This window comes from Cucurbita pepo, chromosome LG01, assembly GCF_002806865.2.
Source record: "Cucurbita pepo subsp. pepo cultivar mu-cu-16 chromosome LG01, ASM280686v2, whole genome shotgun sequence".
Lineage (NCBI taxonomy): Eukaryota > Viridiplantae > Streptophyta > Magnoliopsida > Cucurbitales > Cucurbitaceae > Cucurbita > Cucurbita pepo.
Window position 1 is genome coordinate 299,941 of NC_036638.1, and position 16,537 is coordinate 316,477.

At 37.5% G+C, this 16,537-nt stretch overlaps 3 protein-coding genes and 1 pseudogene across 5 annotated transcripts; all 4 read left to right on the forward strand.

Moving 5' to 3' along the window:
• The first annotated feature begins 194 nt into the window (after positions 1-194).
• On the forward strand, positions 195-2,731 carry LOC111791358 (phosphomannomutase/phosphoglucomutase). Of its 2 annotated transcripts, XM_023672657.1 has the most exons (6): positions 197-890; positions 977-1,240; positions 1,334-2,050; positions 2,119-2,231; positions 2,322-2,462; positions 2,558-2,731. In XM_023672657.1, the coding sequence occupies exons 1-6, from the start codon at positions 318-320 to the stop codon at positions 2,631-2,633; spliced, it is 1,884 nt and encodes a 627-aa protein (XP_023528425.1). In that variant the 5' UTR covers positions 197-317; the 3' UTR covers positions 2,634-2,731. The 2 variants fall into 2 exon arrangements, with proteins under 2 accessions (XP_023528434.1, XP_023528425.1); XM_023672666.1 differs by lacking the exons at positions 2,322-2,462; positions 2,558-2,731 and having other exon boundaries at positions 195-890; positions 2,097-2,173.
• A 1,052-nt stretch (positions 2,732-3,783) lies between these two features.
• Positions 3,784-8,595, forward strand: LOC111803518. The gene is made up of 10 exons (XM_023687960.1): positions 3,784-4,454; positions 4,601-4,738; positions 5,327-5,515; positions 6,589-6,726; positions 6,819-6,937; positions 7,059-7,191; positions 7,283-7,412; positions 7,503-7,582; positions 7,686-7,820; positions 7,927-8,595. The coding sequence occupies exons 1-10, from the start codon at positions 3,972-3,974 to the stop codon at positions 8,155-8,157; spliced, it is 1,776 nt and encodes a 591-aa protein (XP_023543728.1). The 5' UTR covers positions 3,784-3,971; the 3' UTR covers positions 8,158-8,595.
• A 948-nt stretch (positions 8,596-9,543) lies between these two features.
• On the forward strand, positions 9,544-15,973 carry LOC111805488 (putative clathrin assembly protein At2g01600). Of its 2 annotated transcripts, none has more exons than XM_023690594.1 (15): positions 9,544-9,812; positions 9,947-10,016; positions 10,102-10,199; positions 10,856-10,994; positions 11,104-11,231; positions 12,553-12,645; positions 12,780-12,830; positions 13,466-13,531; positions 13,615-13,680; positions 13,839-13,919; positions 14,018-14,098; positions 14,317-14,493; positions 14,619-14,697; positions 14,783-14,907; positions 15,289-15,973. In XM_023690594.1, the coding sequence occupies exons 1-15, from the start codon at positions 9,723-9,725 to the stop codon at positions 15,637-15,639; spliced, it is 1,695 nt and encodes a 564-aa protein (XP_023546362.1). In that variant the 5' UTR covers positions 9,544-9,722; the 3' UTR covers positions 15,640-15,973. The 2 variants fall into 2 exon arrangements, with proteins under 2 accessions (XP_023546362.1, XP_023546369.1); XM_023690601.1 differs by having other exon boundaries at positions 14,619-14,694.
• Positions 13,351-13,525, forward strand: LOC111782852 (annotated as a pseudogene).
• Positions 15,974-16,537: the final 564 nt, after the last annotated feature.

A 16,537-nucleotide genomic window follows, 5' to 3' on the forward strand; every position in this document is an offset into this window, starting at 1 on the left:
AGAGCTTTCCAACACAAAGACACCCAAACAAAAAGAAAACATTAATATCAGTTCCTCAAATAATCCACATGATCATATAATAGATCAGTTCCGAACAACGCATAAAACAAACAAGAAAAAAATCCATCACACAAAGTTTGGAATTTTGTTCATAGATATTTCTTCTCCAACAAAATTCAAATGTAGGGTTCTAATTCAATATCCCTCTTCTTATCTTCCCCGGCCATCTCCTAATTCAATTCATTTCCAGCAAACACAAAATCTTTTTTTTTTTAAAAAGGAAATTATTTCTTTCAATCTCTCCAAGCTCTGCAACAATGGCGTCCGCCACTTTGAGCACTTCAACAACAACACGTCTTAAACCCATCACGAGGGCAGAATCATTACCAACTCTGATTCCAAACAGACCCTTTAATCCGAATGTGATTAGTTTCGCATTTTTTAAACGCGCTGCCGGGCGAGGAGTGGCGGGAGCGACAGTGAGGGCGACGTGGAGGACAGCAGAGCAAGGCGGTGCAGTAGCAGAGGACGAGGAGGAGATGGGGAAGATCCGGCGGCTGCAGAATGGGTCGGACGTGAGAGGGGTGGCGCTGGAGGGTGAGAAGGGAAGGACGGTGGATCTAACAGCAGCGACAGTGGAGGCCATTGCCGAGAGCTTTGGGGATTGGATCATTCAGGGGTTAGAGAAGGAAACAGAGCCGCGAGGGGAGCAGCGTGTGAGTGTTTCCGTGGGGAGAGACCCGAGGATTTCCGGCAGTGCTTTGAGTGTTGCAGTGTTCGCGGGAGTTAGTCGTGCGGGGTGTTTGGTGTTCGACATGGGTCTTGCCACCACGCCTGCGTGCTTCATGAGCACCGTGTTGCCTCCTTTTTCTTATGATGCTTCCATTATGGTTCGTATTTGCCACAATTCTTTCTTTTTTGTGCTTCAACACTTAATTTGTTCGTTATACTTTTTTATGTTTTTAATGTGTTGCAGTTGACAGCATCTCACTTACCTTATACACGAAATGGGATGAAGTTTTTCACCAAGAAAGGAGGGTTAAGCTCGCCGGAGGTGGAGGAGATATGTGAGAGAGCCGCCCTGAAGTACGCCAATAGAGTGGTCAAAGTCTCCACCCTTCTCCGAACGCCGCCGTCCAGGGTGGATTTCATGGCGGCTTATTCCCGACATCTCAGAGATATCATTAAGCAACGAATCAACCATCCGACTCATTACGATACTCCTCTTAAAGGATTTCAGGTCCTTCCTCTTTCTTTTTTTTCTTTTTTTTCTATTTTCTATTAGTGGTGGACTTGAGCCGGTTGTTAAAGGTAACCATTCTCCTTATTCTAGATAATAGTGAATGCTGGCAATGGATCGGGAGGCTTCTTTACGTGGGATGTCTTGGACAAGCTTGGCGCAGACACCTTTGGCTCTCTCCATCTCAACCCGGATGGCATGTTCCCCAACCATATCCCCAATCCAGAGGACAAAATTGCCATGTCACTCACTCGAGCTGCCGTACTCAAACACGGAGCTGACCTTGGCGTCGTCTTCGATACCGACGTCGATCGTAGTGGCGTTGTCGACCGTGAGGGTAACCCGATCAACGGCGACAAACTCATTGCTCTAATGTCGGCCATTGTTCTCCGAGAGCACCCTGGGAGTTGTATTGTTACAGACGCTCGCACAAGCGTTGCGCTCACCAAGTTCATCACGGACCGAGGTGGGCAGCATTGCTTGTACCGCGTCGGGTATCGTAATGTGATCGACAAAGGAATTCAGCTGAATGAGGATGGGGTGGAGACGCATTTGATGATGGAGACGTCGGGGCATGGGGCGTTTAAGGAGAATTATTTTTTGGACGATGGGGCTTATATGGTGGTGAAGATTATCATTGAAATGGTGAGAATGAAGCTGGAGGGATCGGATGAAGGGATCGGGAGCCTTGTAAAAGATCTTGAAGAGCCATTGGAGTCTGTGGAGTTGAGATTGAATGTAATCTCAGAGCCAAGATTTGCCAAAGCTAAGGCCGTGGAGATCATAGAGACATTCAGAAACTTCGTCCAGGTAAACAACATCAACAGATTTTAAAGATTAATTGGAAGATTTAAAGATTTGAAAACGAATGTTAACAGGAAGGGAAGCTGGAGGGATGGGAACTGGACTCATGTGGTGATTGTTGGGTCAGTGAGGGCTGCTTGGTGGACATGAATGATCATCCCAAGCCCATTGATGCGCAGATGTACAGGTCTGCTTAAAAGTTGAAGAATTTATGATCCAAATCTTGGAGAGTTCAATCTTGTTAGTACCAACATGACTGACTGATTGATTGATGCAGGGTTAAAGTGTTTGACAAGGAAAGAAGGGAAGTTGGGTGGGTGCATTTAAGGCAGAGTATCCACAATCCAAACCTTGCTTTGAACATGCAATCATCTGTGCCTGGAGGCTGCCTTCAAATCACTACAGACTTCAGAGATAAGTATGTATAAATGCTCCTACTAACCTCTGCTCTGTGCTCAAATCTATGCTCAAATCTATGCTCAAATGGATGTGTATTTAATTGTGTTTTGGCAGATTTTTGGTGGCCAGCGGCTGTGATCGTTTCCTTGACGTTGGAGAAGTGGAGAAGTTCGCAAACACTGGAATTTGAGTATTATGACCTTATGAGACGTGTAAACATTATAGCGTTCATAATTTTTTATTACAAATCAAATTAAAAGATAATGATACGTGTTTTCATTTTTACGAGCTCATTGTATAGGATACCTCCACTTAAACATTTGAATAAAATCATTTGTAATAACTACAAAGTAAGTAGAGGGTTGAGGACCGGAGACTACGATGATCTCTAATGGAGAGAAGGTGGTAGGTCTCTTGAGAAGAGTACTGCTATGGTAGACCGGTGTGAAGAGTACTCATTTACGGAAGAACTTGATTTCAACAAATAGAACTGCCCCACTATTAGAATATACCGAGAGAGGCCTTCTTAAGGATGAGGCGGCTTTTGAGGGAGGCCTTCTTGTTCTTTACCTACTCTTTATCGAGTTCCAACTAGTGTTACTGAAATAAGACCGTTAATTTTATTCATATGGTTGATGTTAGAAAAATTAGAAAAATTACTAATGAACAAAATATTTTACATTTTAAATAAATTAAAATGATTATGATTTAAATTATATACTTATATCCACGATAGTGTTATTATGTTGCAATTTTAAAATATTTTATCATTTTTTTTTTATAAATAATGGACCCAACAGGTGGAAACTCTATCCTACACGTGCCCATCACATTATTAAATATATATTCCAAATTTAATTTACAATTCATGAATATATCATAAAAAATTAATATTGATTAATATTTTTTATAAATAAAAAATTATTTTAGATATTAATTAAGAAAAATTTATTTGGTAACTTGTTAATAAAAAATATATTTAATTGATATTTATAATAAAAATAGTATAGATATTTGGTTGACTCTAAAATGGATGTATATATAATATATATAGAAATGTTGTTGGATTTTTTAATCTTTGATTTTGATATTAATATATATGATATTTTGTATTTAATAATCATTTAAAAATAATCTAAAAAATTTTGTATTGAGTAACTTTCTTGAATTTGGATAGAAGTCAAATAAATTTTTTAAAAACAGAAAATTAGAAATGAAATATGATCATTATAGAGGGAAAAAAAATCGGCTGTGGCACACCTGTAAATAGGGTGAAATATATGGGCCTTTGTTGGAAGTCAACGCTCTATAAATTTGTTTTCTCCGACTTTGAATCCCATCGTCGATTCGATCTCACGGATCTTCTTCGATTTCTCTATTTCACATCATTTTTTCTTCACTCAATTCTCCTCCCTCTTCTTCTCAATCTCAATTCCTTTCTTTTCAATTTGGAACCAGTAGAATCTTTTCTGATTCTCAGTTGAAATCCCTGCGCCCATCATTATTATCATCCACCTACCCGTCAGCCATGGAGGACAACCACGTTGCTTTCGATTCCACCGCTGCTAATGAAGATCACGACGCCCCCCTCTCCCACGCCCATGTTGACCATGGTTGGCAGAAGGTTACCTACGCCAAGCGCCAGAGGAAGACGTCCAAGCCCTCTGCCGATGCAGTTTCTGGAAAGATCGTGGCTAATGGTACCGTTCCCGCTGGGGACAACGTTTTCCGATCGCTGGAGCAGAAATCGCAGGAGCGCCGCCGTAGAATTGTCGAGGCGCAGAAGGCCGCGGCTATTGACGCCGACGAGGATGCTCCGGTTAGATCTAAGATCAGGTCTGACGATGAGGATGGCGATGATAGCGATAGAGAGGGTGTGGAGAATGAAAAGCCTAACGAGGAGGCCAAAAAGTTGAAGCAGAAGAAGCCGAAGAAGCCTAAGATTTCCGTTGCGGAGGCCGCTGCGAAGATCGATGTGAACGATCTGTTGGCGTTTTTGACCGATGTGTCGGTATGGCGAAATGATCTGCTCGATGATGCATTCTTGGTTTTATCTGATCTATTTTGATCTGCTTGGTTGGAAAAGAATTTGCTGTCGGTTGGTTGTATTGACTCTTCTTCTTCTTCTTCTTCTTCCATCTGTATGTTTGGTTATAGGGCTCGTACGACACTCAGCAGGATATTCAGCTGATGAGGTTTGCGGATTACTTTGGTCGCGCATTCTCGGGCGTGAGCGCTTCTCAATTTCCGTGGGTGAAAATGTTGAGGGAGTCTTCGGTAGCTAAGATTGTTGATGTGAGTTTAGCAATCTTTGCTATGTAATATTTCTCTGCAATTCGCCGTGAAGTGGATGAATTCTCTTAGTTCTGTGCTGCGTATTTCTGATTGGTTGTACTTAACCCTCTAGGTCTCTTGTTCTGAAGGAGAATAATCTTTGGGCAAAATTATTTTTTTTAATTATTATTTTTATAATTTTGTAGATGCATATTTGGTGTTATCATCGATTTTTCCGCTCTGATTGTCTGTAATAATTGTTCATGGGTTTCATTGGATTGGAGGGACTGAATTTTGGGATGAAAAAGCATCTTACTTTTTCTGTATTGTCTTTGGTTTTGGGTGACATGAGTATATTCTTCTAAATTAGCTATTGGATATGTTTGATTTGCTCGAGAAGTAAAACGAGTTTTATAAGTTGTTTGTGCAGCATTAGTTAAATCGAAATACAAGCCAGTTTTGCCTAGTTATGAGCTTTCTTTCTTCATTTTTCCCAATTGCTCGACCTCAAGTACCTACATTCTCTTTTCTTGTGTTTTGACATAAAATGGATGGAACTTGTAAAAAATGACACCTTGTGACCTAATTGTTTCATCTACTCTTTTGCAGATCCCCCTCTCTCACATTTCGGAGGATGTTTATAAGGCATCAGTTGACTGGCTCAATAAACGTTCTCTTGAGGCCCTCAACTCTTTCGTTTTATGGTCTTTAGACAGCATTCTTGCTGACTTTGTGGGCCAACAAACTAGTGCCAAAGGCTCTAAAAAGGGTGTACAAAATGCATCATCTAAATCTCAGGTATCATCAGTAGCACCGCTGTTTTGTTCGTTCAAAGTTTATGTACATTGGGAGGGATAACGGTGCATTGTTTTGTTCATATTTGGTTTGACACAACCCACATGTAACACTGATAACGTGAGTTCTTCTGTTTAACATGACTCCCATCTCTAGTGCTTTTTTGTTAAGGTTTTGAGCGTTAACAACCTTTTAGGGTTCCATAGCTAAAATTAGGTGTTGGATCTAATAAATGTAGAAAAAGTCCAAATTTTTAAGGACAAATAAGTTTTTTTAATATTTTTTTTAATTCCTTTTGGAGCTTGTGAAGCAAAATGATCTCGTTCTAACTAATTCTTTAATTTTCTAGCAATTGAAGAACTCTAACTTAAACTCATACGATCCCTTCATAGAATAAATCTTAAAATATAGCTGATTCTATTCGATACAGGCTGACTTTAGAATCTAGTGATTTATAGTTGTCTAGTTAAGATGAAGGATAGCTATCAAGGTTGATGGAATATGAAATTTTTGTGCTGTTTTTCGAAGCACTGCAAAATAGAAATCAAGAAAAGAGAGATCCAAAGGAGGTAGAAGATGAGGTTAAAAATAATATTATAAAGTAACGTCGAAGAACTCAATTTTCATTAACTAATGCTTAACCTTAACTAGTAATAACAATAATAATAATAAACTCAACTAGGAAAAGGATAAGTTTACCATAAGCAAGCAATCTATTTACTATTTGATTGGATGAAGGTGATGGATCATGATGCATATCTCTTTTATCCATCTCTTATTTCTTGATATTTGTTTATAGTCTATGTTCTCCATTTTCTGGTCGCATTTATTTTACCATTTTCTGTGACTTGTCCTTTAACGTTTACTCTTCTGGAATACATGTTTGACCTTCATAAATTTGTAAATCCATGACTCTCTAGTTATTAATAACAATCAGCTGTACAGATGCCTATGGGTTTCTATTTATTTTTTACTATTACTTTTGTCTTTCTCTTTTTGCGGGTATGGGTGGAGTAAGAGGGTGTGTTCACATATTTTCTGCATGATTCAAGAGTTAACATGTTATTACATTGCAGGTTGCCATATTTGTAGTTCTTGCAATGGTATTGCGAAGAAAACCTGATGTCTTGATTCAAGTATTGCCAACCATAAGGGAAAACTCAAAGTATCAAGGACAGGATAAGCTTCCAGTACTTGTCTGGATGATAGTTCAGGTGAATTAATAATAATATGCAATTCATAATTTATTGATTCTTAGGTTTTATTATTATGCTTCTTATACCGGATTTCCTTTTTCCTTTGCCAGGCTTGTCAAGCAGATCTTGCGATTGGGCTTTATGCTTGGGCACATAACCTCTTGCCCATAGTTAGTGCTAGAAGTTGTAATCCTCAGTCTAGAGATCTAATTCTGCAGTTAGTGGAAAGGTGGGAATACTGGATTATCTCCCAATTCATCTATCTTCCCTTTTGCTATAATAGCTCATCCTCCACGCTCCCTCCCCTATCAGTTTTTCTTTCCTAACCGTGGAAGATTATTTTGCTGCAGAATTTTGTCCTCTCCCAAAGCCCGTACTATTCTGGTAAATGGTGCTGTCAGGAAGGGGGAGCGATTGATTCCACCTTCTTCATTTGAAACACTTCTACGGGTTACTTTCCCTGCATCGTCAGCTAGAGTGAAGGTCAGTATACTTCAGGAAACTGTTGCTATTATCTAAGATATATGCTGAAAACACTATGTATGTGTTTTTATTGACATTGAACCATTTGCAGGCTACTGAAAGGTTTGAGGCTATCTATCCAACCTTGAAGGAGGTTGCGCTTGCTGGCGCTCCTGGCAGTAAAGCAATGAAACAAGTTTCACAGCAGATATTTATTTTTGCTGCCAAAGCAGCTGGAGAAAGTATGTTATTCATTTTTCCTTACCCTTTTTCATATGAAGGGAACGTGTTTGTTGTTCATGAACAGTAACTGAGAGAAGATCTATTAACAGGTGTTTCAGAGCTATCTAGTGAAGCTACTAATATTTTCATTTGGTGTTTGACCCAAAATGCTGATTGCTACAAGCAATGGGTGAGCTATTCCGAATTATTTTTCTATACGTATAATCAATTTTAATTCCATTCTCGATCTGATTGAAGTCCGTCCTTCTGAATATGCAATTGTTTTTTTGCAGGACAAGATTTATGAGGATAATCTCGAAGCCAGTGTCTCCGTTTTGAAAAAACTTTCTGATGACTGGAAAGCGCATTCTTTAAAATTATCTCCTTTTGATGCTCTGAGGGAAACTTTAAAAAGTTTCAGAACCAAGGTAGTTTCTATATTCTTGAGCAAAACCCAGCGCATACTTTTGAAGAATTGAACTGGTTGTTGACCATTCTTATTACATTTTTTTTCATACGATTTTACATTGATAGAACGAGGAGGCATTGACTAGTGATGAAGTGGGTGCTTGCCAATCCAAATACAAGGAGGCAGATAAGTATGCCAAGTCGATACTGAACAGGGTTTCGCGAGGCCATGGATGTCTGAAAAGTATGGCTCTTATAGTCATCGCTCTAGGTGTTGGTGCTGCAGTCATGTCCCCAAACATAGAGTCCTTGGATTGGGAGAAACTCACTGCTTTCATCCCACAACACTCTTTCTGAGCCGGCATTCCTGCATTGTCTGCCAAGGTTTCAAATTCCGACCTTGTTCCCCTCCGATGAAGCAGCAGTTGACAATGTCGTGAAAGCAACCTTGGCTCCTCTATGGGCAGGGAAACCAAAACCCTGTCGGTAACGAAATCGCACAACTAGTTGGTCAGTCGTTTTAGATCCTTTGTGTTCCTCGTGGGGGATACAAGAGTAGTGGAAGTAGTAGGGTTTTTTAAGTTAACACTGCATAAAAAGACTGGATAGCCATTTTAGCATCTTTTAATTTGGTTTTTCTCATTTGTTAGTTTTGTTTTAAGTTATTTGCACACTCTAACCTTCACAGGCTCGGCAGTAGATCAAAAAGGGAGTTTGGATACACATGTAATTTCGGAAGAAATAATGTTTTTTTTTTCTTTCATTTTTAATGGAATTTTGTAGCTTGTGTTATTATTTGGCGATATGTTTTCAGTCTTTTGTAGCTTTAAAATTGGATTACAGTTTCTCTTCATTTGTTAGGCTGCAGGACATAGAGGCAAAGGCTGTGTTAGGGCTCTTTTTCTCAGCTTCTAGAATTCTCTCCTGCACGTTTTTCACGTTTTGTGTACTATAAAATGGAGCCAGTAGTTGATATTGTTTTAATTTATATCATTTTGGCACAAAAACATAGTTGATCAATTGTTTCAATCTCTACCTTGTAATTGCTATTGCTGAGTATATATTCAAACCACTTACGTTTAAAAAATAAATAAATAAATAAGAGTGTTTGGTAACAAATATTATATGACCGAATAATATACCAATAAAGAACAAGAACACTTCTTAGAAGTTTAACAACTAAAATAATTATTTTAAAAGTCCAAAATAAAAATTATTGTTTTTTTTAGTTCAATTATTGAAAAGGTTGAGGTGGTTGCTAAGCAAGCTAGCCGATAAACCCATATATTAAAAGAATACACATTTTTAATGTTGGAGACTAAAATATAATATTTACACTACAAATTATTAGATTAAAATTTTATTTTATTTAGTTTTAGTGGTAATTAAGTTTGGAGATATATGATAGAGTTTAGGGGATGGAAGTATTAATATAAAATAATGTTTTTCAAAATAACATTTTTTTTTCTTTAATTATCCGTTCATAGAAAGACGGTTGATTTAATATTGATGGTTGAGAAAGAGCAACAGAGTCAAAGTCGACCATTTTTAATATAAACATATGAATACCCATCAAACTAATTATCATTATATTATATAAAAACAGAATAAAATAAAATAGAAAAATAATGACGGTGACACGTATGATATACCAAACCATGGGGCCAGAAAAACTGGAATTCGTTTTCTCCGAAATCAGAGCAAAATTCAGANAAAAAAAAAAAAAAAAAAAAAAAAAAAAAAAAAAAAAAAAAAAAAAAAAAAGTAGGAAGAGTAAGGGCCATTATTCGATCCTTCCTCTCCGCACAATAAATCCTCTCGTTCTTCGTTGGATCATAGAGACGGAATCACAGAGTAATCAGAGAATTCAGGCCATCTCAACACGTAACACTGCTAATTTTTAGAGACAGTGCTTCAAGAATATGGCTACGCTTCAGACGTGGAGGAAAGCCTATGGCGCTCTCAAGGATTCTACCAAAGTCGGCCTTGCCCATGTCAACAGCGAGTACGCGGTATTCTCTCATTTTTCTTTTTTAGATTCTCTCCTCTCCTTTTCTTCTTTATTTTCGATTTTGTCGATCGGTGTTTGATCCGATTTCTGCGTTTTTGCCTTGTCTTATTCTGCGGGATTCTTGTCTGAGTTTAGGATTTGGATGTGGCAATAGTCAAATCTACTAACCACGTCGAGTGCCCGCCGAAAGAGAGACATCTCAGGAGTGAGTGATTGCTGTTGCTAGATCCGTTTTGTTTCTCTGATTCCAAATCTACTGTTTTAGTCTGATTTTCTGTTTGTGTTTTCAGAAATCTTGATTGCTACATCTGCAATTAGACCTCGCGCTGATGTTGCTTATTGCATTCATGCCCTCGCTCGACGCTTGTCCAAGACGCGCAATTGGACGGTACCAATTTTATTCACCTTGGTTGAATTTCTCTGTGGAATTTGTTATTCTTTCTGGCATTAGCCTCTTTTTATCTGGATGATAACTGTCGTATAAGAAACATGTGCGGTTTCGTTAGCTATCCTCTCTTTTGAATGGTTATGTTCCTGACGTAACTGGTTTTTCTTTAGTGCTCCTAATTATCTGCATTGGATTTGGTACTTGCATTATCTGCGTTGTTTTTCAAGTTTGATACTCCACGATTGAAAACTGCGATATGTAATTTCTTTTTTCTGATTCTTAATATTACCATTTGAAAGGAAATGCGTATTTCTGTAATTTCTGGTGAATTTATATTTCTCCTGCTATGATAAATACAAAACCATTTGGGTCTAACCCTTTATTAGTTGAAGTTTTTGTTTCTAATTTCTAGGGTCTCATCTATTTATGATAATGAAGTATGATCTGTGTGGCCTGAAGATTGAAATATTTCCTGATTCCCAAAACGAAATGTCTGTATCTCATAGTCATTTTGACAAATATGATATTGAATAATCCATGATTGTCAGTGGAATGAATGTCACAATATAATGCTCATCAGCTGACTCATTGTTTACTGTTTCTTTTGACTCCATTTCATTTTGCATCCACTATATAAGTTTCTTCATGTTTTACAGGTAGCTTTGAAAACATTAATCGTCATACATAGGACCTTGAGGGAGGGCGATCCAACATTTAGGGAAGAGCTTTTGAATTTTACACAAAGAGCCCGAATTATTCAACTGTCTAATTTTAAGGATGATTCAAGTCCTATCGGTAAAATTCTTTAGATCCTCTTCTCTTATTTTTCTGTGATTCATACAAATGATACACTAATAGTGTAATCAATAATAATAGATGACTGATACGTATATCCTTTTCATAGCTTGGGATTGCTCTGCATGGGTACGCACATATGCATTGTTTTTAGAGGAGCGACTCGAATGTTTCAGGATACTAAAGTATGACATTGAATCCGAACGCCTGCCAAGACCTGCCCAAGGTCAGGAGAAGGTATTGTATTGAAGAATTTTATTAATTCACCTGGCCTCCTTGCATGGTACATGTATGAGTGAGTTATAACATCTTTTTCAGGTTTATAATATGGAAGATGCATGCCCTTTTTGACTATCGGTAATAATAATGTGATTATAGTTTTCTTATTATAAACATCCCAATTAACTGTAGAGATTTTTTTTTTTCTTTTTGTAAACTATGGATATGGTTGCCTCTACTGAGGTGGAAGCTTATTCAGTTGACTGGGGGTGAAGTTTATTAGCCTAATGACAATTTTTCATGATCTCTGGATGGTCAAGGGGACCTAGTAGAGTACTGAAATGCCTATTTTCACCCAAGTTAAATCCAATGGTTGAATCCTAATTTCTAGGTTATTATTGGTTAAATGCTGGCTCAACTCTTCCTGAAATGACACTCAGGTTTTACAACCTGCATTTTATACGATCCTTTGGATGGACTCTTTAAGAGAAATGAAGGCTTTTCTATGAACTTTCTATTTAGTATCAATACAAATTAAATTTGGTAAAGAATTCTTCCTTTTCCCTTAATCCTCAATCTCAATGGCATTGGTTTTGTCTCTATAATATGGTTTGGACGAGAACAATAATATAGTTTCATATGTATTAAAACAAACCAAAGAAATACATGGAAGAGTCAGCACTTTGGACTGTGTTTCGAGATATTCTTCTTTGGTGTTGTCACTGCAATGATTCATTCGGTGTAAATGTCAGGCTGATGACCTTCTTCACGTATTATTGGGTTGCCGGTTTGTTCAGTCCCTTTGGGCTAGGTGGTTGTCCACCTTTGGTCTAACTTTGCCTTTTCGTTAAGAGTTGCATTATTTTATGGCACGCCAATTTCTTTGCTATTTTGTGGGGGATTGGATTGAAAGAAATAATCAAACTTTTAGAGATTTGGAGCAATCTTGTGATGAGGTCTGAACGGTGGTTAGGTTTAATGTCTCTTCGTGGATATCAACCACTAGACCTTTTATTTTAGTCCATTTATATAGTCTTTAGGAAGTTCGTTTTGCATTTTTTTTTTGTTGCCCAATTATACCGTCATTNTAAAAATGCCCTATACTAACCTATGCCTAGGAAAAAAAAAATAAAAAGAAGAAAAGAGATGTAGTAGCAAAGCCACTAGTTGAACATATTGGATATGAGTTTGATAGTTATAGGGCACATTTGGAACATTTATTAAACATAATAAACATGTGTCATTATACATACAAAGATATGCATTTTGGAGTGGCTAAGGAGTGTCCTTAGTTCATAGATTCTTGAAATTCATTAGCCATGGTTCCTTTTGTTGGCAGGGCTACAGCAGAACCAGGGAACTGGACAGTGAAGAACTGTTGGAACATTTGCCTGCCTTGCAACAGCTGTTGTATCGTCTTATTGGCTGCAGGGTATCTTTTTGACACCTGTGAACCTCCAACTTTCATTTGATAATTAAATAAACTTTTTCAGAATATGGATTTTTTTTTAGAACTCTTTACTTTGACCTTCTAAGTACGAAAATTACCTGATGTTGAAATTACAGCCTGAAGGAGCAGCTATTGGGAATTATGTTATACAGTATGCCCTGGCACTGGTATGCTGAATTTCTTCTACTTATATCTCAGTTCCAGGATAATTTTTATTGTAGCAGAGAATATTATTAATGTTAATGTTTTCTCTATTATTATTATAGTTGTTATCATTATTTTTCATCTTTTGTGGGCCATATCCTCTTTTTCTTAGCTTCTTAGGTAGGCTTAGTATAGGTAATTAGACTTCCTTTCCTTTACCTGTCCACTTAACGTTCAATGGATAAGAAAAAATGCAAGGTCGTAATGGATTGAAATTTAAGAGTTATAAGAAAGATACATGCCTCCCCTCATCCTACTTAACGTTCAATGAACAGCTTTACTACTTTGTTGGGGTTGGGGGTGTCTTATTCACATGGTGAAATTTAAAAAAAAAAAAACTTGGACATCTTTGATTTTGTTATTTGACCAGCCGCCCTCTCTTTCTCCATGTTTCATATGTAAGGACCAGGATAATGCTCTTTATGTGGGCAAAAGCCATTGTTCTTGTATGCCTGTATCCTCTGTTATGTGGGAAAGAGTTCTAAAATTCTCTCAGCCTTTTGGCTGAGATCAAGTGTAGTATCTGTTCTCAAAGTATACTTTTCATTAACATTGCTTTATTCCCAGTCTTGATAATGCCGTGACATGCTATTTTCAGGTATTGAAAGAGAGCTTTAAAATCTATTGTGCTATTAATGATGGAATTATAAATCTCGTTGACAAGGTAAGTATCTTAAGGAATCAAAACTTTAGGACTCAGATACATAGAGTGCATTGGTGACAGAAAAGTTATTCAATTTCCTACAGTTTTTTGAGATGCCAAGACATGAGGCTATCAAAGCCCTTGATATCTACAAAAGAGCTGGCCAACAGGTATTTCTGAACTCATTTTTGTTTCTAAATATTATAGTTATCTTTTGCAATGGTTTCTTGTTTTTGGTTGTTTTCCCTTCAAATGTCTCTCAACCTTATTTATATCAGACACCAACAGGTATTACGGGTTTATTTGTCTTGCCTTTTCCATGCTGCAGGCCGGAAGCCTATCAGATTTCTATGATATTTGCAAAGGGTTGGAACTTGCTAGGAATTTCCAGTTTCCTGTTTTAAGAGAAGTAATGATGATATTATAGCGATTTATGTTTCTTATCAAGTTTAAGCTTATAGTATGAACTTATACTTCCCTACTACATGCTTTGTTATCCACTTCCAGCCTCCGCAGTCATTTCTTAATACGATGGAAGAGTACATTCGGGAGGCACCACGAATGGTTACGGTACCAAATGAACCACTGGTTAGTATATTCTTGACCACTTTTCATACCAATAATTGGATTAATGTGTGAGAATTTGCTTTTAGGATCTGTTTTCGTGTTTCTAATCTACTTTACAGGGTACCGTGACTTTCTTTTCTCTTTTTATTGTCTGTTTGTGTCCTAGAGTATATTATTTATGTATATTAGAAATTTTCTGTTTCACAATGTTTAAATTTATATTTTCTCATCCTGGACAGTTGCAACTTACTTACAAGCCGGAAGATTCTCCTTCTGAAGATCCGAACTTACCCACTGATGAAACGGAGGCATCTCCTTCACATGATCTTTCTATTACTCCTGTTGATTCGGCTCCATTGCCACCTCCAGTACCAGCTCCGGCTCCTGAAAGGCATTTAGATACTGGAGATCTATTGGTATAGATATATATATATATATATATTTTTTTTGTAATAGATGATAAATGCTTTAATCCACCATCCTTTCCACCTTTTAAAATTACAACAAATAAATAAAGCTTTTTGCTTGGTGGTTTCTTCAGGGATTGAGTCTTGATACCACCGAAGTATCTGCGATTGAGGACAGAAATGCTTTGGCTTTAGCCATAGTTCCTTCTGGTGGTAAATTCTCAGTCTCTATTTCTAGTTGGGTTACTTGAGAAATTTCACTAACCACTTTTGTTAATGGTCGCGAACCTAATATCAGATGCAGCAGCACCCACATTTCATTCCAATGGTGCACAGCCAAAGGATTTCGATCCTACTGGATGGGAGCTTGCCTTGGTCACCACTCCAAGTACTAACCTTTCATCAACTAATGAGAGACAACTGGTAGGCTTTAATGCGATTGTGAATTTCAAACCATTTCAGTCTCCAGTGTAAAACTTCTAGCCATTATTACTTGAGAACAATTCTGGAATGGAACGAACATAGTTAGGGCCTTGATAAGAATCTTTTAGGGGTTTCCTTGAATTTTTGTCAGATGAGCAAGTCTTGGATTTAGCTAGTGGACATTTCTGAATTAGATTCTTTGAAGTTTAAGGGGATTATTAGGATCACGGGAATCCAGAGTTCTAAGGCATTAGGAATATAACTATTGTGTAGGTAAACGCTGGTGATATATTCTTCCATCAAATTGATAGATCTTTTTTTTTTTTTTTTTTTTTTTTTTTTTTTTTTTTTTTTTGTTGTTGTCATTCTATGATGTACCAGGCTGGTGGGCTGGACACACTCACTCTCGACAGTCTATACGATGAGGGTGCATATAGAGCTTCTCTACAGCCCGTGTATGGTAAGCCCGCACCAAATCCATTTGAGGTGCAAGATCCATTTGCATACTCAAATGCCATCGCTCCAGCTCCATCAGTTCAAATGGCGCCAATACCTCAGCAGCAGGCTAATCCCTTTGGTCCATACCAACCTACCTTTTCACAGCAACAATCATTTACGATGGATCCTACAAATCCTTTTGGTGATGCAGGTTTTGGAGCATTCTCTGCTCCTAACCACCATACTGTTCCTCCAAATGCTAACAATCCATTTGGAAGCACAGGCCTTCTGTAGAGAGCTCGTGGGGCTGTTTCCAACGTGTAATTTAGTCTACAGGTTTGGTTTTCCACCATATTTGGCGAGATGTAAAGGGTCGATTTTCTTGAAGCTGCAATGAACGGTTGTTTCTGGGGCGTGCGACATTTGTTTGGGTTGAAACTTCCAGTGAGTGTATAGTGAAGGGTGTAATACGTAGCAAATGAAATTCATGACAATTTCGAGTTAGCTGGAACTCTGTCGTTCTATTGTTTTGCTGATTTTGAGTGCATTGCGCATAGAATCCTACTAAAAATTTTATGCATACCTGTATAATTCATCAAGTCATCATATTTCAGATCCTTTCATTGTTCTGCATTCTCTTTTTACATTTCACTGATCAACAGGAATTTAGGTTTACCTCAAGATGCCATGCAGGCAGAATCCAGTGGAGGTTTACCTCAAGATGCCATGCAGGCAGAATCCAGTGGAGGGAGTCTATGTTCTCATCTTTATATTTAGAATGTAAATTTTTTTCTTCCGTATTGGCCGAGATAACCTTTAGTTTCAGTCCCTTTTAGTACACATTTAGTCAGATTTGAATGGTGTCAATCGGAGCCTAAAAGTGTAACCATGAATTACTTGCCGTATTGGATTAGCCTAATATTATCATTAATGGCAGCTCCAGCTCTCCTTTTCTTTTAATTATTTATCACATGTGAACGAATTTTTCCAAATTCAGATTGCCTTGTTTGTTTGATTTGATAACTGTTAACTTTTGGTAAGAAGTAATTGTTTTTGTTTCTTGTTTCTCATAAGAAATGTGTTAAGAAATTGTGTATACTTTTCTTAAGTAATAAAATAAAGGTTTCAACTTTATGAAAAATTTATCCTGTTTTTATTTAGTTTAAAATTTTAGAGCACTAGAAATAAGAAA

Bases quoted from the DNA above. Each gene is read 5' to 3' on its own strand.
- LOC111791358 (XM_023672657.1), top strand. From the start codon at position 318: ATGGCGTCCGCCACTTTGAGCACTTCAACAACAACACGTCTTAAACCC. The intron at 1,241-1,333 runs GTCCTTCCTCTT...TCCTTATTCTAG, and splicing joins CTCCTCTTAAAGGATTTCAG to ATAATAGTGAATGCTGGCAA. The intron at 2,463-2,557 runs GTATGTATAAAT...GTGTTTTGGCAG, and splicing joins ACTACAGACTTCAGAGATAA to ATTTTTGGTGGCCAGCGGCT.
- LOC111803518 (XM_023687960.1), top strand. From the start codon at position 3,972: ATGGAGGACAACCACGTTGCTTTCGATTCCACCGCTGCTAATGAAGAT. The intron at 5,516-6,588 runs GTATCATCAGTA...ATTACATTGCAG, and splicing joins ATGCATCATCTAAATCTCAG to GTTGCCATATTTGTAGTTCT. The intron at 6,727-6,818 runs GTGAATTAATAA...TTCCTTTGCCAG, and splicing joins TTGTCTGGATGATAGTTCAG to GCTTGTCAAGCAGATCTTGC.
- LOC111805488 (XM_023690594.1), top strand. From the start codon at position 9,723: ATGGCTACGCTTCAGACGTGGAGGAAAGCCTATGGCGCTCTCAAGGAT. The intron at 12,831-13,465 runs GTATGCTGAATT...TGCTATTTTCAG, and splicing joins TACAGTATGCCCTGGCACTG to GTATTGAAAGAGAGCTTTAA. The intron at 14,698-14,782 runs GTAAATTCTCAG...ACCTAATATCAG, and splicing joins AGCCATAGTTCCTTCTGGTG to ATGCAGCAGCACCCACATTT.